At 43.3% G+C, this 22,059-nt stretch overlaps 1 protein-coding gene across 1 annotated transcript in view; it reads right to left on the reverse strand.

Moving 5' to 3' along the window:
* Nucleotides 1-1,564: 1,564 nt before the first annotated feature.
* The window catches only part of BAALC (BAALC binder of MAP3K1 and KLF4), an 82,985-nt gene continuing 62,490 nt past the window's right edge, over nucleotides 1,565-22,059 (reverse strand). Inside the window, exons 2-3 of the mRNA XM_004370712.1 lie at nucleotides 15,977-16,146; nucleotides 1,565-1,675 (exon numbers count right to left, since the gene is read on the reverse strand). Coding sequence (XP_004370769.1) covers nucleotides 1,565-1,675; nucleotides 15,977-16,146 — 281 coding nt within the window. The remainder of the gene's footprint in view (nucleotides 1,676-15,976; nucleotides 16,147-22,059) is intronic.

Raw genomic sequence — 22,059 nt, forward strand, 5'->3', positions numbered from 1 at the left:
CAGAGAAGCCAAAGAGAAACCACGTGTGCTGCCAACCCTCTTGTGAGCAGTTTCCAGTCTTTGATTCATAATTGCAAAGTGACCTGAATGGACAGAGAAAACACTCAGGAACACAAGCAAAATGCAATGTCAGGCTGAACTATGAGGAGCTACCTAGATTGGGTGCACTGACCACAACGACCGTGATCTTAAGGGTTGGAGGCTGACGTGGACGCCAGCGTAGGAGGACACTGAAGGCAAATGAGAAATGGATGTGATTGACTGCCTCACAGGTACTTAGACACCTCCCAAGGGCACCTCAGGGGTCTTGTGGAGTTAGTTTGTGTGAAACTGGAGCTGAATCTGTCTCATAATGAGCGAAGGAAACAAGAATTACAGGAAGTTTTCCTGTTTCTTGATTTCTCATGTATCTGGGCTTAAAGTAACATCATGATAAATGGAGAAAATATTGAAGCTGTCAAGGATTTCATTTTACTTAGATCCACAATCAATGCCCACGGAAGCAACAGTCAAAAGAAATCAAACGACATATTGCATCGGGCAAATCTGCTGCAAAAGACCTCTTTAAAGTGTTAAAAAGCAAAGACGTCACTTTGAGGACTAAGGTGTATCTGACCCAAGCCATGGTATTTTCAATTGCTTCATATGCATGTGAAAGCTGGACAATAAATAAGGAAGACCAAAGAAGAATCGATTCCTTTGAATTATGGTGTTGGCGAAGAATATTGAACATACCATGGACTGCCAGAAGAACGAACAAATCTGTCTTGGAATAAGTACAGCCAGAGTGCTCCTTAGACTCAACAATGGCGAGACTTCTCATATACTTTGGACATGTTATTAGGAGGGACCAGCCCCTGGAGAAGGACATCATGCTTGGTAAAGTAGAGGGTCAGCGAAAAAGAGGAAGACCCTCAACGAGATGGACTGACACAGTGGCGGCAACAATGGGCTCAACCATAGCAATGACTGTGAGGATGGCACAGGACCGGGCAGTGTTTTGTTCTGTTGTACACAGGGTTGCTATGAGTCAGAACCTACTAGACGGCACTGAACAACAACAGCAAAGTTGTATGAACGCCAACACTTAAGTGAAGTAAGTTTCATGATGGTGGTATTTAAAAAGGAAGAACAAAGAAAAAGCTTGCCTGAAACAGTATACATGACTGTACCCAGGAGAGCTTAGAATTGACTTGTGAATCTTTCAGCCAGGGAAGCCCCTCCTTCTACTTCTACCGGTTTCAGAAACTGGCCTGTGGCTTTAGCTCACTGCTTTTACTCCAGATCATACAAGGGAAGTTGCAAAGAGGTGAACTGAACTGCACATTTGCAGTTTATTAACATGTGTAGGTACTGTGCCAGTACATTTATGTGATAAATAGCAGGCTGAGAATGTTCCAACAGCGCAGACAGCTATTTGAGACAGGTGAGACGGAATCTCTTGAGGCATTCAGCTTCTTTCACGCTCAGCAAGGGGCGTCCGCTTCTTCAAGTTTCCTTGACGGGATCCAGTGCTGTGGGGGGCACCAAAGAAGTCCCCTCTCCCTTGTATTGGAACTCTCTGCTAGTTGACACAGTTCTTTGTGATTCTTCGACTTCTGTCCATTTGTCGGATGCTGTCTGTAACATTGATGGTGACTTCTTTTGCAGACATTCGTTTAGCATCTCTTTTAGCCTGTTAAAAAGTTTAAAAGAGTGAATTGAGATACTAGGAAATATCCAAAGGTCCCTACATTTGCCTTAATCTCTTGATATTGTTACAAAACACACCCACACAGAGAGAAGCAGGAAGAATGGCACGTAAGAACACATGTACCTATGTTCCTTTCCATAGGTTTCTTAGTTGAACCTGTAATATCAACCTAGCACACAGCTTGGCACAAAATGTGCTCAGTAAAACATTGTCAGATGAATGAATTAGGTGATGTGAGAGGCTGCACAGTTGGTTTTAGTATAGTGGTTAAGGGTCTGACTTTTGAGTGAAACAGACTTTGGTTCAAATACTAGCTATATAATTTCACTATGGGCAAGTTTTTTCTAACCTCTCTAACCCTTTCTTCATCTGTAAAATGGGGACTAATAATAGTATCTACCTCACAGGGTCATTGTAAGGATTAAATAATATATGCATGTAATGTACTTAGTACAGTGCTGTTGTTGTTACTAGTTGCCACGAGTTGATTCTGACTTACGGCAACCCCATGTGTGCAGAGTAGCACTTCTTCATAGGGTTTTCAAGGCTATGAGCTTTTGGAAGCAGATTGCCAGGCCTGTCTTCTGAGGCACCACTGGGTGGATTCGAACTGCCAACCTTTCAGCTAGTAGTCCAGTGCTTAACCATTTGTGCCACCCAGATGCCCTACTTACTACAATGCCTGTCACTAAATAAAAATTAGGGGAAAAAAAGCTTAGTAAGTATAATAAGTAATAATGTAGATAGACTGTGAACATAAAACAATGATAAAAGTCAAGAATTAATACTAAATACTAAAGCATTAACTATACTGTAGATTCTTCAACTCTGTGTGCCCAGTTCCCCATCCCCAACAAGGAGAAAAAACCGTAACCAGTGGGGCCAATTTTGGGTCCATCCCACTCAATGATCACGTGTTCTGGAAGGAGCGTGAGGTGGGCTCTGAGTCAGCTTCACCAGTGGAAGGACTCAGAAATGTTCTGCCCAATCTCCATTCCAGGAAGGACATGCTGCCCAGCTACTGGGAGAACAGTCAACAGATAGCCTCCAGTTGTCAGTCCCTTCAGGGGTGGCCTCAGCTGCAGAAAGCCCCCTCCCACAAGGTCCTACCTTTTCCAGGGGGACCCAATGCAGGGGTATAAAGGCCTGGCCAGTCTGGCCCAAAGCAGGCCACCTCTGATGGGCCATTTTAGCTCTAGACCTGAACCGTGGCTCGATTTCTCCCTCAGCCTACTCTTGCTTCCATCTCTCTCTTACACAGGTGTTGACATCAAGGCCACTTCCTAATGATCATCCTGTCCAATGACATCTCAGTCCCTGGAAAACACAGTCTCGGGTACTATGGTAGCATTCCTTGTAGTGTAAGCATCCCACCACGCTGAGTGTGAGTCTAGTGTTGATACATGCACATTTTTCTTACAACATGGCCCCCAAACATAAGCCAACCACTTCATCTGTAGTGCATACAAAGAAACAGTGGCCTCTTGCACCACTGGAGAAAAATTAATTGCTCTGTTGTATGTATTAACAAATGATATGTAGGTTTCTTGTAGTAGCTGCTGGTGATGCCCCCTCTTCAGATTCCCTTTACTTGGCTGGTGCCTCTATGCCTCGGCTGCTCAAAGTGTTGGCTGCTAACGGCTCACAGCAGCATCTTTCTTCTCAGATTTGCTTTCATCTGATTGAAACCACTTACCCCAGAAATGCCAAGGAGGTTACATCCTATCCCTGGAGGAGATCTACAATCAATGGCTGACTGTTGGGATACAAAAGGCTGAGTCTTTGGCCTCAAGGGAGCACAAATCTATGATGCTATCCATGCTCCAGAGCTCCCTGTGGAATCGGGCCAAGGCTAGACTATGGCTGTTCAGCTGAGCTGAAATATTTGTTGAACTTGGTTCCCTGCCCTATCCTGCTTCCCTCATCACCTTACAGGCTTCACCTCAGAGCCTCCTTCAATCAATCACTTGCACAAAAATCCCTGTCTCAGGCTCTGCTAAGGGAACCTAACCTAAGACGATATTTTATGGCTAATTTGGGGGATGTTTAAGGATAATTTTGACTATATGTAATTTTGGCCTTACCCACTGGCTTCATGAGCTATGACTTCAGTGTTTTCCTCTTTATGTTCCCAGTGCCTACCACAGTGCTGAGACACAGTAGGCCCTCAATTTAACTTTGGCTGAATAAATAGACGAATGAATAAACATATTTGTCAAAGAAATGCACTCTTGCTTTAACAACTAGTTGTTGTGTTGTTGGGTGCTGTTGAGTCATTTTTTACTCACAGCGACCCCATGTGACAACTGCCCCATAGAATTCTCTAGGCTGTAATCTTTATGGAAGCAGATCACCAGGTCTTTCTCCCACAGAGCTGCTGGGTGGGTTTGAACGCCAACCTTTTGGTTAGCAGTTGAGCGCTTAACCATTTGTGCCACCATGGCTCCTTTTCTGACAACCAGTAGTCCATACTATTTAGGGTTCAGCCTTACGCTCAGCTTCCAAACCTGAACTTGCACCAGAGCTAGCAGTGGTTTTTATGGGTTTATTTTCCCTAAGGGCAAAGAACTCATAAAGTCCCATAACCTTCAGAGTAGACATTTCTGGGTATCTATCCTGTGACTCTGCTTATAAAATCCTTTCAAGCATTCCTCCCAACAGGAGTTACTTCATCCTCCCACTTGACTTTGGGCTGCCTCACACCTGCTAATCACAAAAAAAGCTTTGTGGAAAAAAAGTAGGCATCAATTCTGTTTCCTAAAGAAAAGTGTGGCAATTATGAGGCCAATTCCATCTGACTTCCATTTCAGATGTTCTTACCTAAAAGCTTTGAGGAGTGGGGCATGGATTGACACAGAGGCCTTATTTGAAGTGAGCCAAGTTGACGGCAGCACTGCCCTCAAATTGGTGAGAAGTAAGAGAGTTCCGAAGAATGGAAATATAAATGTTCCAGACTGCATACTTGCTTTTCTTTAGAGTTATTGGCAAGATTTCACAAAAGGCTGTTAATGATTCTACACAGAAAATGCTCTGTTCTATATTTCAGTCTGCATTTCTAGCTTAAAAATCTAAGCAAAAATGCAGGTGCTAGGATGATTCTTAACTTCCAAGCCTGCTTAAGTGTCGATGGCTACAAAATAGTCATTTTTAGAACAGCCACAAGAATATATATGGTTTTAATCTCAATTATAGTGGGTGATTTCTTAAGTCTGTGTACCACAAGCCTGCACAATGGAGATGTTCAGAGCACAGGTTCTGGGGCTAGACAGAACCTGGGTTTAGCACAAGATATTGCCACTAGTTAGGTGTAACAAGACATGTTGCTTTAGCCTCTCTGAGTCTCAGTTCCCTTACTTGAAAAATGGGGAAATAACAGCTACTTCTTAGGTTTTTTTAGAGGATTAAGTATGCCAATTAGCATTACTAGAATGACCAGCTTCTCTTGGTTTCCTAGGATGGTCCCATTTTAATACTGAAAATCCCACATCCCAGTAACTTGCCCAGGCAAACCAGGATAGTTGTTGTTGTTATTAGGTGTCGTTGAGTCGGTTCCGACTCACAGTGACCCTGTGAAAACACAAAGAAACACTGCCCAGTCCTGTGCCATCCTCACAATCATTGCTATGTTTGAGCCCATTGTTGCAGCCACTGTGATTCACCCTATTTACACCAAGACAGTGACTCACCCTAATTACAGCTATTAGCATCATTTTTGTGTGCAAAATGACGATGTCAGTCAAACATACCAAATTCAAATGGAAAACTGTCTTTATTCTAGTGGAACTATGACAACTGCAACTACTACTTCTAAATAACAACAACAGTAAGAATAACTACAAGACACTGACTGCTCTCACCGGGATCACAACAGGGGGTTCTGGACAGAGCTGGAGAAGGATGTAGAACAAAATTCTAACACACACACAAAAAAGACCAGATTTACTGGCCTAAAAAAGACTAGAGAAATCCCGAGAATATGGCCCGCAGACACCGTTTTAGCCCAGTGGTGAAGTCACTTCCGAGGTTCACTGTTCAGCCGGGGATTGGACAGCCTCGTAAAACAAAATGGGACTAATGAGGCACAGCAGTCCAGGGACAAGGACTAGAAGGCAGAAGGGGACAGGAAAGCTGGTGATAGGGAACCCATGGTTGAGTAAGTAAGGACAGTGGTGACATGTAGTGGGGTTGTTAACCATTGTCATTGGGCAACATGTGTACTAACTGTTTAATGAGAAACTGTTTTGTTCTGTAAACCTTCATCTAAAGTGAGGATAGCAGCACAACTGGAAGAACGTAATCTATGTCACTGAATTGTGCATGTAGAAATTTTTGAAATGGTGTATCTTTGGCTATGTATATTTTCATCAAAAAAACAAAAAGAGGTCGAGAAGGGAGAGGGTTGACATGTTGTGGGGTTGTTAACCAATGTCATAAAGCAATATGTGTACTGACTGTTTAATGAGAAACTATTTGCTCTGTAAACCTTCACCTAAAGTACAATTTAAAAAAAAATTTAAAGTAAAAAAAAAATAACTACATGATAAGCATTTGGATAAGGGACAAACTGGAATTCTGTATTCAAATGAAATATGCTTAAGGTTCAAAGCAATAAAAAATCCCTTTTCAAATAATTACACTATATTAATTTGGGTGGAGTCCTTGGGTGTGCAAACAGTTAACGTACTTGGCTGTTAGCTGAAAGGTTGAAGGTTCAAGTCCACCCAGAGCCTCCATGGAAGAAAGGCCTAGAAATCTACTTCTGGGAAAAAAACAAAAAATCAGCCATCAAAAACCCTATGGAGAACAGTTCTATTCCAACACGCATGGGGTCGCCATGAGTCAGAGCTGACTGAACAGCAACTGATTTATTAACTTGGGCAAGCTAAACAACTGGAACAACGATGCATTTTATTTGAAACATGATCATTCTCATTTTATGAAAGAGAAGCTTTCAAGTTTGAGACATCAGTCAAAAGGTGCCTACTCCTTCCACAGGAGCTCAGAGGTTCAGAAGGTCAGCAGTTGCTATAATCTAGTTACAACTTGGAAACCTTAAATTTCAAGCTCAAATGAGAGAGACAGAAGATGAGAAAGAGAACTACTAAACTGTGTGCCTATATGTGTATACGTGTATACATACATACACACAGGTTATACTTCTAAATCCCAAACAATCACGAGACTGCTAAAATGAGAACTCTACTATCCAATCCAATTGGGTTGCACACACAGACTAGTGTTGGCAATTGAAAGCTGTTATTATTACTTATAGAAGATAAACAGTAAACAACAGTAACAGATTACTTATAAAAACAAACAACAGGCCACAGGAACAGATTTGAGATGAATCGGTTCCCTCCACCCCCATGAGTATCCCACTTATCATCATAGGAGAGGAACCTACTTATGTCTAAAAGGGGACCTGCTCACTCTTCCAAATTACTCATGTCCATTTCTGTGTTACTGGGTGGGCATGCCATGGAACAGGTGTCAGCTCAGCAGTGTGTTGTCAGCTCAGCTCAGGTGTGCTGTGGCTGTGTTCATTCTCTCTCCATAGCTTTTCTTGGCTGGATCTGGCCTCCTATGCTTACTGGCCCAGCTCTTGACCAGCAGCTTTGGGAAAGCTCTCAAGGCAAAACGTTGCTGTAAAAAAGATTAGCATAGTGCACTTACAAAAATCCCTCACTGGGGGAAGGAGCAGTTGGCAAACAAATGTAGAAGGTGCACATTATTTGCATAAAAATATGGTAATTACTATCACTGTGTTGTGCTACCATCACCACTATCCATTTCCAAAAGTTTTACACCACCCCAAACAGAAACTCAGTACACCTTTGGCAATAATTCTTATTCCCTCCTCTCCCCAGCCCCTGGTAACCACTAATAAACTTTTGTCTCTACAAATTTGCCTAGTCTAGATATTTCACAGAAGTGGGATCATATAATATTTGTCCTTTTGTATCTGGCTTATTTCACTCTGAATAATGTTTTCAAGTTTCATTCATGCTGCAGCTCTCTCCCTATACTATTCACTTCCTTCCTGGCCTTTAACCATGGTTTAGTTATATTCTTGTTTGGTTACTTGCTGATTTTCTGCTTTCTCCTCAGATAATAAGCTTCAAGAAGGTAGGGACTCCAAAATATAATTTAGTGCCCATCACATAATAACCAAACCAAATCCACTGTTGTCAAGTCAATTCCAACTCATGGTGACCCCATGTGTTACAGAGTAGAACTGCTCCATAGGATTTTCTTGACTCTTTCTTCTACAGTGACCCTGGATGGGCTTGAACCACCAATCTTTGAGTTAGTAGTTGAGCACAAACCATCTGTGCCACCCAGGGACCTACTGTCATATAATAAACCCCAATAAAAAATCCGATTAAGACCATGTGTGTGAAGGTGAATCTTCAGAAAGGAAGAAAGGAGGGAGGAAGGAAGGGAGGAAGGAAGGAAGGAAGGGGGGGGGGGACGGAGGAAGGAAGGAAGGAAGGAAGGAAAAATCCCTGGGAATAGATCTTTTTGTATTGCCCTGCTTAAATGTCTTAGAACTTTCCTGACAGGATTTCAGTTACACTCATAATTGATTGTTCCTTGCACCATCCCTGAGAGACAGGCAGGAATGTTACTATGTTCACTTTTCTGATGGGGCAACTGAGCACAAACCATCTGTGCCATCCAGGGACCTACTGTCATATAATAAACCCCAATAAAAACTCTGATTAAGATCGTATGTGTGAAGGTAAATCTTCAGGCTAAAGGAATTTTCCCAAGGCCTAAATCAATAAAGGTGGTGAGTCAAATGAAATTTGGTGGTCCCAGGTCCCCCTTCCAGCCTCCCACAACTCTGCCAAAGCTTACTGTAAATTCTCCACCGTTTCAGTTAATAGGAAGAACATGGGGTTTAAAGGCAGAAGACCTGGGTTTGAATTCCAATATAGCCAAACCACTATTCCCTATGCCAAGTTGGCGAAATACCTAACCTTCCCGAGCCTCTATTTTCCCATGTGGGGAATGAAGCTGGTTACCTCTTAGAATTGTGAGAAATAATGTCATAAATACAGTGTGTCTAGCACCTAGCAGGCACTCCAAAAATGTTAGTGTCCTCATCTGCCCACTTTCCAAAAGATTAAAGATCAGATCCCTGTTAGTTAAAATTCAAGACATATTTCTTCTTTTCAGTCAAGCCTCATTAAAAGGAGACAAACAATAGCAAATCTCTAACCTTCCTCAAATTCCATAGATTTATTTGCTTCTGCCTCATGGATTTTTCTGGCCTTAATACAAAGTCAGTCAGGGGAGATTTGATCATAGCAACTCCACCAAGGGTCAGGCTGCTACCTGAGGGAGGCAGGGATCAGATCATGCTTCAGGCAAAACTCCCCAAGAAAAGCTAGAGCAAATCCTGCACAGACTACGGCCCCATGCACAACACTCCCTAAGGCTGACTCAGCCTAGGGACTTCTATCTATCAGGTATCACATGCCAAAAGGAGTTACTGCTTTTCCACTTGAACCTCAGAGAGAGAGAAGATCAAACATCAGGAAAGCAGCAGAACTTGCTTATAAAAGTAACTGAGCTCCCACAGAACAGACCTCATATGATGGTGATGCTGGATGGAGAATGGATGAGAATGAAGCCGTGAGAAACTTGTCTAATCTTCGAATTACTAGGCGGGTCTCAGTTAATCAGCAGTTCATCAGGTAGTTATGAGTACCTACAGTTTCTTCTAGTTGCTAAGTCAGCTCTCACTCATGGCAACCCCATGTGTGTCAAAGCAGAACTGTGCTCCACTGGGTTTTCAATGGCTGGTTTTTCAGACATTTTTCTTTCAAGGTGCCTCTGGGTGACCGCCAACCTGCAACCTTTAGGTTAGCAGCTGAGCCTGCGTTAACCATCTGTACCACCTAGGGACACAACTTGAGTACCTACTAGGTGCATAACTCTTAAGTAGGCCCATGAGGCAAGGGAAGAATATAAAGAATAAGGAGATCTCTGCCCTGAAAGCCTTCTAATCAAACTGGGTTTTCTGTAGACTCTTAGATGAAGAGTGATTCTAGTAAATCTCCATCCACATGAGGTAGCAATCACATGCACACACACACACACACACACATACACACACACACACCAGTACTGCTAAATTCCTTCCTTTTTCCCAGACTTGACCTAGTGAATGCACCAAAGTGCCCTTCTAACAGGTCTCTCTGTCTTTGGTTTTCCCCAGTGGTTTCTCTTGATCTCTTTCTCCTGTTTTTAATGTCCTATTTTTGTTTTTCTGGGAGAGGTCTATGTTTACTTTCCAAACTCTGCCCTCATACATCTCATATCACTGTTGTCCACGAGAAATTCTGAGCTGGGCCTATCCTCTCTTTTGATCGAGCCTCCCTCTCTGGCCATAGTCATCTCTATGAGGCCTCACCTGGGGTGAGGCGAGGGCCACTCCTTAGCTGAGAATCAGTCCAGGCATTGCTAATTCCTTTAGCACAGTCTAATCACTTTGCCAAAAATAATAAAGGAACTTGAAAATATACAGCTTCTGAAGACATGAAGGCTCATTGGGAGTCCAGCCACATACTCAGAGCTTTGTCTGCTCACAGCTGTATCCACATATACACTTCCACCTTAGCTGAATACTTGAGGAGGTAGTTCTGGGGAAGAAAAAGAGTTCTAAGCCCAAGGAAATGGCACATTCAGGTGAGAGTAAACGTCTGGTGGCAGCACGGAGCTCCTGAACCATGAATTAGCAGGGGAGGACAAGCAACTGCACAGCTTCCTCTTGGGCTGTTTATTAAGTTCAGGGAGACAGCTGAGTGAAGAGAATAAGCCTGATGCTGAGGAGTCGATAAGGTCTCAAATTACTAGAGGAAATCAAGGTGCAATGGAGAAAGTGCAAGAGCAACCCACCAAGACAGTTAGTTCCAATTTGCAAAAGATCAGTTTTGCCACATTCTTTTTTGCCAGTTAACACCTACTAATAGCAGGTATGAGGCAAGGAAGGGCCAGAGGAAATTAGAACAAGGAAAATGCAATTTTGGGATACAAGGTGGCGAAGGGCTCAACATGAAGTGCTGTTGCTCTCCATCATTAGCAACATGAGTTGCCCCTCATCTCCCTTCAGAAAGCGATTTGAACTATAGGGTGGCATCTCTGTGAAACACAGTAGTTGCTATACCCTGCTAGTGATTTTGAGTGGTTCCACAACTATACATGTGTGTCGAAACTCATCAAATTGTACTCTCAAAATAGTGAATGCTGTTGAACGTAAATTATACCTGAATAAAGCTGATTTTAAAAAAAGCCAAATTCCTCAAAGTAACGTGCGTGTTTCTATACGACCTGTGTTCCACTCCTTTCCCATCAACCTCCCACTCTCTTCTGGGGGACTGCTCTACTCCAGCCACACTGCCTCCTTATTGTGCCTCAACCCCTTCCATTTCCTCCTTTTGGAAAGTGATTCCCCAGATACCCACAGGGCTCACTCCCTCCTTGTCTTTAGGTCCCTGCTCAAGGTCACTCCACAGAGAAGTCTTCCCTGACCCATGCATGTAGCTGTCCCTGTTGTTGTTCGGTGCCACTGAGTCGATTTTGACTCATAGCGACTCCACATGACAGAGTAGAACTGTCCCATAGGGGAGCCTGGTGGCGCAGTGGTTAAGTGTTATGCTGCTAACCAAAAGGTCAGCAGTTTGAATCCACCAGCTGCTCCTTGGAAACTCTAGGGGGCAGTTCTACCTTGTCCTATAGAATTGCTATGAGTCGGAATCAACTTGATGGCAACAAGTTTTTTTTTTTGTTATTTTTTGTTTTAATTTTTAGAGGGGCAGGTGCCAGGTCTTTCTCCTGTGAAGCCGCTGGTGGGTACGAACAGCCAGCCTTTAGGTTAGCAGTCAAGCACTTAACCTTTGCACCATTGTATATATGTACATTATACATATATATGCACATTAGATCATTATATTTTTATTTACTTGTTTGTTTATTGACTCTCTCCCTCTACCACAGAAGCTTCAGGAGGGGAGGGACACTGTCCATTTCACTCATTGCTATATCCCCAGCACCTATAACACTATCTGACAAAAATAAACATTTGTGAAATGACAAAATAAAGTGGCTCTGAATTCAGAAGAAAAGTGCTATTTTTCTGCCACCCCACCCCACCCCACCCCCACCCAAAATCTTATCAGTAGATACTCAATGAATGATTTTTGAATATATACAAAGGAATTAATCATTTAACAAGATTTATATAAAGCAAACAATTCATGGCATTATAATGTCTTATGAAGTAGTAGATCTAAAACTTACCCCACCCTGGACTGGAGCCAGGTTCCAGACCCCACTGTTTCCCAGAAGGGCCCACTGTTGGTCGTGGTGGTGACTACATGTGTACAGGTTAACCAAAATTAGTTGCTGGGAGTCGATTCTGACTCATGACAACCCCGTGTGTGCAGAGGAGAAATGCTCCATAAGGTTTTCAAGGCTGTGGCCTTTCAGAAGCAGATCGCCGGTTCTGTCTTCCGAGGGGCCTCTGGGTAAGTTCGAACCACCAACCTTTAGGCTAGTAGTCTAGTGCTTAACCTTGGGGCTTCAGAAATACACAGGAAAAGAGGAGGGTCATTGTGGTCCTGGAGAAGATACGTAGAGTGTACATAAGGTATTGTCTGCAAGTCAGAGGAAGTGTATAATCTCTAGCTGAGAAGCTTCAGGTTCTCCAAGAGCAGCTGGGTGCTGGAGTAGAGAAAGGGCATAAACAGCCCTCTTTCCTGTCCATTAAGAGCTTAGCTGCTAACCAAAAGTTCGGCAGTTCAAATCCATCAGTCGCTCCTTGGAAACCCTATGGGGCAGTTCTACTCTGTCCTATAGGGTTGTTATGAGTCGGAATCAACTTGACAGCAATGGGTCTGGTTTGGGTTTGGGTTCCTTTCCCTATTTCTGGTCACTCAGCAAAGGGAGTGGTATAAGCCGAAGTACCTCTGGGTGAGTTTGTACCGCCAACCTTTCAGCTAGTGGCCCAACGCTTAACTGTTTGCACCACCCAGGGACTCCCAGAAGGGCCTAGGGTTTGTCTAGGGTTATTTTCTTTTAACCATGCAGCCCAGACTCCTGCCCGCCACAGACAGACACACAACTTGGTAGAAGGCTTATCCTTGAATCGGGGAAATGAGGATTTTACCACTCAGCACAGAATGTAGATCTTTGCGGCCTGACCTCTCTGCACCTGGGTTTCTCTGTGAGGAGCCCTTGTAAATGGACACCTTAGACAGAAAATCTTCGCCACGGCCTTTGAAGGACTCTGGGCATCTGGTGGCTGAGGTCCCAGGATCCAAAGACCACTGATGCACTTCAGCAGCTGTTCGAGTGCTTTAAACTGAAGTTCTCTGCTCCCTGGTCTTATTTTGGAAACAGTTACAACATAGCTGTTGTGCATTGAATTTTGAAAACAAAAGCTGCACGGATTGCTTATCGAGGTGCACCATCTGCCCTGTGGGGCTGTGTTTGTCAGGTTTGCGTATGGTCGCCACTCCCCTGCGACACAGCTTCCGCCACTGTGGAGCCCATCTCTAGCACGTGTATGGCCTTATTCGTGCCACACAACCAAGTGAACCTCAGTGTCCTTGTCTATCAAATGGGGTGATGCTTACCCCACAGCACTCTTCAGAAGATTCCGTGAGCCGGTAGCCCTAGAAGCAGTTTGTAAACTGCTGGACACAATTTTAAGTATCTTTTTTTTTTTCTTAATTGTGCTTTAGGTGGAAGTTTACAGCTCAAGTTAAGTTTCTCATATAAACGTTTGTGACCCTGGTTGCTATCCCTATAATGTGACCGTACATTCCTCCTTTCCACCTCGGATTGCCCATGTCCGTTTAACCAGCTTCTATCTCTTTCTGCTTTTTCTTCTTGCCTCTGGACAGGAGCTGCCCATTTAGTCTCATGTATCTACTTGAATTAAGAAGCAAGCACACTCTTCATGAGTATCATTTTATGTCTTTTAGTGCTGGACACAATTTTAAAGTGACGCATGATGGGGGTAGGAAGTAAGGCAGGGGAGCAAGAGCATAGATCCTGCCATCCTTTAGGCAAGGCTGTCTCCTCACTACCATTGCCCTCCTGGCTCAAAGGCTGGGGGCACAAGTGTGGGTTTGAAGCTGGGGGCCATATGTCAGCCCCACACCACAGCAATCACCCAGTTTCTGAGCACAGTTCTGTGGTGCCCAGACTGCTCTGAGAGATGCCGAGAAGATTGGGCCTCTGGAAGGCCAGCTTATGCACAGGCACAGGGGGCAGCTGGGGTTAAGGGGTAGAATTCCCACCCTCCACGCAGAAGACCCAAGTTCAATTTCTGGCCAATGAAGCTCATGCATAGCCACCACCTGTCTGTCAGTGGAGGCTCGTGTGTTGCTCTAATACTGAACAGGTTTCAGCAGAGCTTCCAGACTAAGATGGGATAGGAAGAAAGGCCTGACAATCTGCTTCCAAAAATCAGCCAGGGAAAACCCTATGGATCACAATGGTCTGATCCAGTTGTGCGTGGGGTCGCCATGAGTCAGGGGCCAACTCAACAGAAGCCAACAACAACAAGCATAGGCAAACTTGACAGCAGTCTGCAGAGAGTGATAGGCAGGATCCTAGGAAGGCTACTGCTACCCTGTAACATCCCTTCCCACTACCTTCTACAGTGTCTGAACCCAAACAAACAAACTCATTGCTGTAGAGTTGATTCTGACTCATGCTGGCCCCAAGTGCTACAGAGTAGAACTGCTCCATATGGTTTTCTTGGCTGTAATCTCAACAGAAGCAGATCACCAGGCCTTTCTTCCATGGTGCAGCTAGGTGGGTTTGAATCACCAACCTTCAGGTTACTAGTTAGGTTATGACGCTGTATGGCTAACCATCCCTGTTAATCCTTACTGCCATTCTAATAGCACATCTCAATTAACAAAGAACATGTCCATCTGTTCTCTCATTTTGATATTATCTCTGTTCTGTGGATAAGGAATCTGAGACTCTGAGTGATTGAGTGATTCCTGCAAGACCACTTAGTTAATGAGCATTAGAGCTGAATGTGCAACAGGTTTTCTCAGCAAGCTTAGAAAGGTAACTCACTGATGTGAACAAGAATTCCATCATAAGATAACCAGCTGCACCCTCAGAAAACAGGTGACATTGGCCTGAAAAGACAGGACCAGTCAGGAATGGGTCTGGAGCATATGGTGAGCTGTGGACTTTGAAGGGAGGTGGGGTGTGCGGAAATTGAGGAAGTTGGAGGGAGGAGCCGAGTGGGAGGAGGAAGAGACTGTAGACCCCTGAGCCTAGATTACTAGGAGCATTCCTTCTGGGCCGGGCCCTCCCCTACTCATGGGCTTCTCACTCCACCCACGGGCTTCTCACTGAGGAGAAACCAGGGGCAGCAGGAGGAGCACTTCCTAACAATAACCAGTTGCCTTCGAGTTGACTCCAACTCATGGTGATCCCATGTGTGTCAAAGTAGAAATGTGCTCCATAAGGTTTTCTATGGCTTATTTTTCAGAACTACTTCTGCCATGCCTTTCTTCTAAAGTGACTCTGGGTAGACTCGAACCTCCAAACTTTCTCATAGTAGCTGAATGCATTAACACTTGCACCACCAAGGGGCTCCTCCCAGGTATACCTCTGGGAGAAAAGAAAGGGTCAGAAAGGATGCAGGCCAGATCCAGGGATGCCCTAGTCCTGCCTCCTCTCCAACAGCACCAGTCTTGGGATGCTGCTGCCACCATGTTCTGCTGAGAGATCCTCTTTGGGGACCCCCCACTGCCTGTCTGGTTGGAGGCTCTAAAGTAAAATGCCAGGGCTCGTGTCCTACCATGTTGGTGCCCTTTCTCCTTCCCCTGTGTACTCCCCATCCCACCAATCCCTGAGAAAGGCCATCTGCCTGGCCTAAGATTGATTCCTGTCATCAGCATTCCTGTAATTGAATCCTGTCCTGTCAAGACGGTGAGAGCTGCAACAGAAAAGGAGATCCTCCAACAAAGCTGTATTTAAGCAACATTGCATGTCGTTTGGAGTGGAAATATCAAGAACCTGTTTCTGCTGATTCAACAACAAAAAAACAACCCTCAAGGCAAGAGCAGAGTCTTGGTATTTTGTTTGCAACAAATTCAACATGGGTAACGTGGAGAATTTCAGTTGCCAAAGTGACCCATTGCTGCTCCTTCCCAGGGCATAGCCTCAGCCTGGCTTTGCCCTGATCAAGCTCCACCCCCTTTCTCCCGTCCCAAGTTGGTTCTGTGGCTGTGACCCTACCTCCATGGTCCGAAGGCCATTATTCTGTTTCTGGGTCAGAGGACCTGAGCTGAGACTCTGTGGGTTGGGGCACTGGGTCCCACAGCTCATCTTCTTCTCTGGGTTGGATATTCCACTTGGGACTGAAGATCGGGGAATACCATTGGAGGACAGTCCATCTTCCAGCACACCTGGGGAGGTAAGAAGAGGATGGCACCAGAGGCTTGTACCTGGCAGTTGCTGTAAACAATTCCCAAGATCATGGAGAAAAAAGGTAGACAAAAATAGAAGTCTCCAGAGATCCCACCATGCAGAGTTACACTTTTCTATAAAAATATGTATGCTTTTTTTTTACAAAAATGAGATTTTAAAATAATTTTGTAATCTGAAATTTATACTTCTTAATATGTCCTAGAGTATAACTCTCAGATTCTGTTAAAGTGGAGTAAACAGATTTATTGAAAGCATAGGAAACATTTGAATAGGGAGATGTTAGCCCACAGAGTAAAGACCAACAAATCTAAAAAGCAGCTGCTTTCCAGGGACAGATACAGGGCGGAAACCAGGAACTAGGTTACAATATTCTCATTGGAAGCTGCAAGATCAGGAGGCAGAGCAACTCAAGGCGGGAGGTAGGGGGGCGGTTATAGTGATCGATTGGAAACACAAATGTGGAATATTTGGATTGGTCAGTTTGAATACATGCCTAAGGAGATTCTACAGGTAGTTATAAGGTAATTATCTTAAACATTTCCTGAGGGCTTCTGAGGGGACTTGTGATGAGGATCTGTGTCAAGACCCTCCCTTAAAAACATTAAAAATGTTTCCTTTGTCATGTACTTAAGTCTGGCTAAGGGTTCGATGGTTGCAGAGGAAATCCTTTGCTATGTACTTAAGTCTTCTGACATCAGAACCTTCATGGGAACATTCCCTTGCCCTCCCTAGCCTGACCACAAACAAAAACATCCCCCCAGCCCCGCAATCTTCATTCCACCTTGAAGGTTAAGTTGTCAGCAAGAGCCAAAATGAAGTTGAGGCTTGTCTTTAGTTCAGCCATTGTACTCTGGTCAAGCCTCACAAGTTTTAGCTCTTATGCAAATACATTAAAGATATTTTTTCGTATCATTAAATATTCTATCATATTATTTTTCTTAGTTTGATGCTTATTTTTTTCTAAAAATTTATTATGAAATTTTTCAAATATTCAGTAAGTTTGAAAGAGTATTTCTTATTTTGTTTAATAAGCTTTATTTTTTAGAGAAGTTTTAGTCCACCATATTGTTTTTTAAACATAGTCTACCATTGTATTTAACTAATTCCCTATAATTGCATATTTTTTCTACTTTTTCATTATAATAAATGTCACTGTGATGAAACTCCTTGTAGTTAAAACTTTATTCTTAATTACTTCCTTGGGATAAATTCCTAGAAATGGGATGACTGGCTTAATGGTTATACAGAGATTTTTGTGGAATTCCTTCTCAATTTGTTGAACTGTGCACATGCCTTTCCCATAACAAACACAAAGAAATGAAAGCAGCTTAAATTAAAAAACAGCCTCACTGATAAACAATAGGAATAACTTGAGGATGGAGAGTATCTGATTTTAAAATGGCCCAGGAAGTGTGAGAACAGCACCAAGGGGGATTCTAGAAGCAGAGAGAAGCCCTGCCGCAGCCTACGGGGAGGCCAGGAGTATCCAGGTAGGTCGGCCATTCTATTCCTACCCCAGCTGAGGCCAGACAGCAATGATGGAGGAGTCTGTGAGGGGCTCAGCTCAGAGATGAACAGTGCTCTTGAGGGCTGGTGATACGCAGTAGAAAGAGAAGGCTCGTGCCAAGAAGACTGGCTTTCTGAAAACAGTGCCGAGAGTTAGGATCATTCCCATCCCTGCCCTCCAACTGAGCTTCTCAAACAGATGTAGATTCTAATAGGAAATTTCAGTTACAAAAATGAGTAAAAAAAAAGAGAGCGAGAGGGGGAATAAACATTTGAGGAAGGTCAGCACTGTAAAAGAGATAAATTCTATAAATGAACACTGTTCACCAAAGGAAATGAAGTTAATATGGTATGCAGGAGAGAATTTTAAATAAGTTTAATTAGTCCACTCAGAAAAATGAGGGAAGATAATATAACCACAAAATAAGAACAAGAGTGACCAAAAAGAGATCAACTAGAGATATTTTAAATTTTTTTTATTGTACTTTAGATGAAGGTTTACAGAACAAATAGTTTCTCATTAAACAGTTAGTACACATATTGTTTTATGACATTGGTTAACAACCCCACAACATGTCAACACTCTCCATTCTCGACCTCGGGTTCCCTATTACCAGCTTTCCTGTCCCCTCCTGCCTTCTAGTCCTTGTCCCTCGGCTGTTGTGCTCCATTAGTCTCATTTTGTTCTATGGGCCTGTCTAATCTTTGGCTGAAGGGTGAACCTCCAGAGTGACTTCATCAATGAGCTAAAAGGGTGTCCGGGGGTCATACTCCAGTCTCTGTCAGGTTAGTAAATCTGGTCTTTTTTTGTGAGTTAAAATTTTGTCCTACATTTTTCTCCAGCTCTGTCCAGGATCCTCTGTTGTGATCCCGGTCACAGCAGTCAGTGGTGGTAGCCAGGCACCATCTAGTTATGCTGCTCAGTCTGGTAGAGGCTATAGTACTTGTGGTCCATCAGTCCTTTGGAGTAATCTTTCCCTTTTATCTTGTTTTCTTCATTCTCCCTTGCTCCCGAAGGGGTGAGACCAGTGGCGTATGTCAGATGGCTGCTTTCAGGCTTTTAAGACCCCAGATGCTACTCACCAAGGTAGAATGTAGAACATTTTCCTTAAAAACGATGTTATGCCAATTGAGCTAAATGTTCCCTGAGACCATGGTCCCCACAGTCCTCCGCCCAGCAATTCGGTCCCTCAGGGAGTTTGGATGTGTCTATGGAGTCCCCAGTATTGTGTACTGTCTTACCCTTCACCAAAGTTACCACTCATCTATTGTCTATTTAGTATTCCCCTCCCCTCCCAATCAAAGACTGTTTCTTGAAAAAGTAATCTTAACTGTTTAAAGGAGAGGGGGAGAAAAAAAAAACCTCAGTGAAGAAGCTGATATAAAGTGCAATTTAGTGAGCTGGAAGACTGAGTCCAGGAATTCCTCTGGAAGGCAGTAACACAGGGATATATGAATTCATGAAAAACCGGTTAGGAAACACCTCATGGGATTTGGGTTCTTGGTTTGGAGGTTTAGGATTGTGGTTTCAAGGGGCATCTCAGTTAATTGGCCCAATACAGTGTTTAGTGCTTCTGTTCTATCTCCTAGTTCATTGTGTAGTGCCTGGGGTCTTAAAAGTTTGCAAGCAGCCATCCAAAGTACAATTGGTCTCTATTCGCACAGAGCAACAGAGGAAGAAGGAGAGTCAGGAATAGAAGGATATGGAATGTGTGGCTAATTGCCTCCATGAACAACTGCCTCCTTTGTCATGAGACTAGAAGAACCGGATGGTACCTATCATTATTGAATGTTTTGATCAGAGTCTATAGAAGTATCCTGTTCAAATGGGAGAAACGCAGAACTAAATTTCAAATTTCATGGAATCCATACTTTCTGGAGCCTTGGAGGCTGGATGAACCCCTAAAAGTATTGCCCTGAGATAATCTTTAAACCTTAAACCAAAACTATGCCCTGAAGTCTTCTTAAAACCAAACAATAGTTTAGCTTAACTAGTAAAGAATGTCTGCCTTGACCATTATGCTGTTTTAAGAACTATCTATATGGAATCAAACTGACAACAGCAATTCAAAAGTTTAGATAGGAAACTTAGGGGGCAGTCAGTTTATGTTAATGGGGGAGAAACAATTCGTAAAAGGAGGGTGAGAATGTTTGCACAACTTGAAGATAATGTCATTGAGTTGTACATGTATAAATTGTTGAATTGGTATATGTTCTGCTGTGTATACTCTCAACAACAAAAATAATTAAAAAAACAAAAACAGGTTAGGAGACGTGGACTAGAGTTCCAGAAGTTACAACCTTAACCTAATAGGAATTTCAGAAGGAGAGAGTAGAGAAAATTGAGAGGAAGGAAAATTCACAGAAATAGATAAGGATTTCTTAGAAGGGAAGAAAGACACAAGACTCAGATTGAATTTGCCACCAGATTAGAACAAACGAAAAAGAAACCCCACCTAGACAGATCTTGGTGAAATTTAAGAAAGTCAATGATAACAAGAAAAGCTTCAAAAGAGGAAAAAAATCAAGAATGAGTTTGACATCTGGATTTTCATGAACAACCACTGAAAATAAGACAGCTATGGAAAAATGTCTTCAAAATTTCAAAAGATATGCACATTTTTAAGTCTTTTCCCACATACTGCCAAATTTCCCTCTATAAGTATTTCTCCAACTACCCAACTATCCTGCTGCCAAGAGTATATGAGACAGCTCATATCCCTCAAACTCTTACAAACACTGATATGCTTTTTTTCTTTCCATTTTTGTTACTTTAAGAGGCAAAATAAAGTATTTCATTGCTTGAATTCACACTTTTTTGTTTACTAGAGATGTTATATCTTATTTATACGTCTATTGACTAACTATGTATTTGTATGTTTAACTGTCATTTGTCTATCTGTCCTTTGGGGTGTCTGCCTGTGTTTCCTTTTAATCAAACTTAAGGAAAACAAATAAAATCCTTTCCCAGAGTGTTCAAAAATTATCTGCCATGAAGTAGGCATCAGAAGCACAAGCCCAAGGCAGGGACCCAGCTGGTCTAAGTCTAGGGTGGAACTGCCTTCAGGCCTTGGGGCTGCGAGGTGGAGCTTAAGCCTGCTTCTGGCCATACACTATGCCATACAAATGTTATCATTTTCAATGCGTGCTATGTGTCTGGACTGAGGATGAGTGAGAGGTCATTACTGAGCTGTTTACCAATCACACCACGCTGCTACCAGCCTGGGGTGAGGATGGCCACCAACTTGTCCTGCCCTGAGATGCTGCAAGATATGCATATGACCCCAGTCCTCCCCACACTTGTGCCCAGGCCCCCTGAAGGGGTGGAGAGCATGGAACATCTCCCTCCCCTGCCCGAACCAGTGCAACCCAGTTGTAGTCTCTGGTGGAGGGCGGCCGCAGTGGTGGGGTAAGAAGGGGAAGGCAAGGAGCAGGCAGTGGAGAGCACATTCCAGGGAAGCCGGGAAGTGAGTCTGTGCATGAGCCAAAGCTCCATGCCCCCAGCACATGCTCCACTATCCCATCAGCCTTTACTTATAAAACCCAATTCAAAGATAAAATTACTAAGAATTTCATAAAATGGTACAATCACTTTGGAAATCCATTTGGCATTTCCTCATAAAGCTAGAAATAGAAGTACCATATGATCCAGCTAATCCCGCTCCTTGGAATATATCCTAGAGAAATAAGAGCTGTCACACAAATAGATATATGCACACCCATGTTCATTGTAGAACTGTTCACAATAGCAAGAAGATGGAAACAACCCAGGTGCCCATCAATGGAAGAATGGATAAACAAATTATGGTATATCCACACAATGGAATACTACACAACGATAAAGACCAACAATGAAGCCGTGAAACATCTTGTAACATGGAGAAAGCTGGAGGTCACTATGCTGAGTGAATTTAGTCAGTCACAGAAGGACAAATATTGTATAAGACCACTACTATAAGAACTCAAGAAAAGGTTTAAACACAGAAGAAAACATTCTTTGTTGGTTACGAGGGTGGGGAGGGAGGGAGAGGGTTATTTACTAACTAGATAGTAGATAAGAATTATTTTAGGTGAGGGGAAGGACAGCACATACTACAGGGGAAATCAGCACAACTGGACTAAACCAAAGCTAAGAAGTTTCCTGGATACAATCAAACACTTCAAGGGACAGAGCAGCAGGGATAGGGGTCTGGGGACCATGCTTTCAGGAGACATCTAGGTCAACTGGCATAACGAAGCTTAGATGGTGCCCAGCTACCACTAATGACCACTCTGACAGAGAACACAACAGAGAGTCTCGGATGGAGCAGGAGAAAGGTAGGTTGCAGAACTCAAATTCTAGTAAGAAGACCAGACTTAATGGTCTGACTGAGACTAGAAGAACC

This window comes from Trichechus manatus, unplaced genomic scaffold (assembly GCF_000243295.1).
Source record: "Trichechus manatus latirostris isolate Lorelei unplaced genomic scaffold, TriManLat1.0 scaffold00009, whole genome shotgun sequence".
Lineage (NCBI taxonomy): Eukaryota > Metazoa > Chordata > Mammalia > Sirenia > Trichechidae > Trichechus > Trichechus manatus.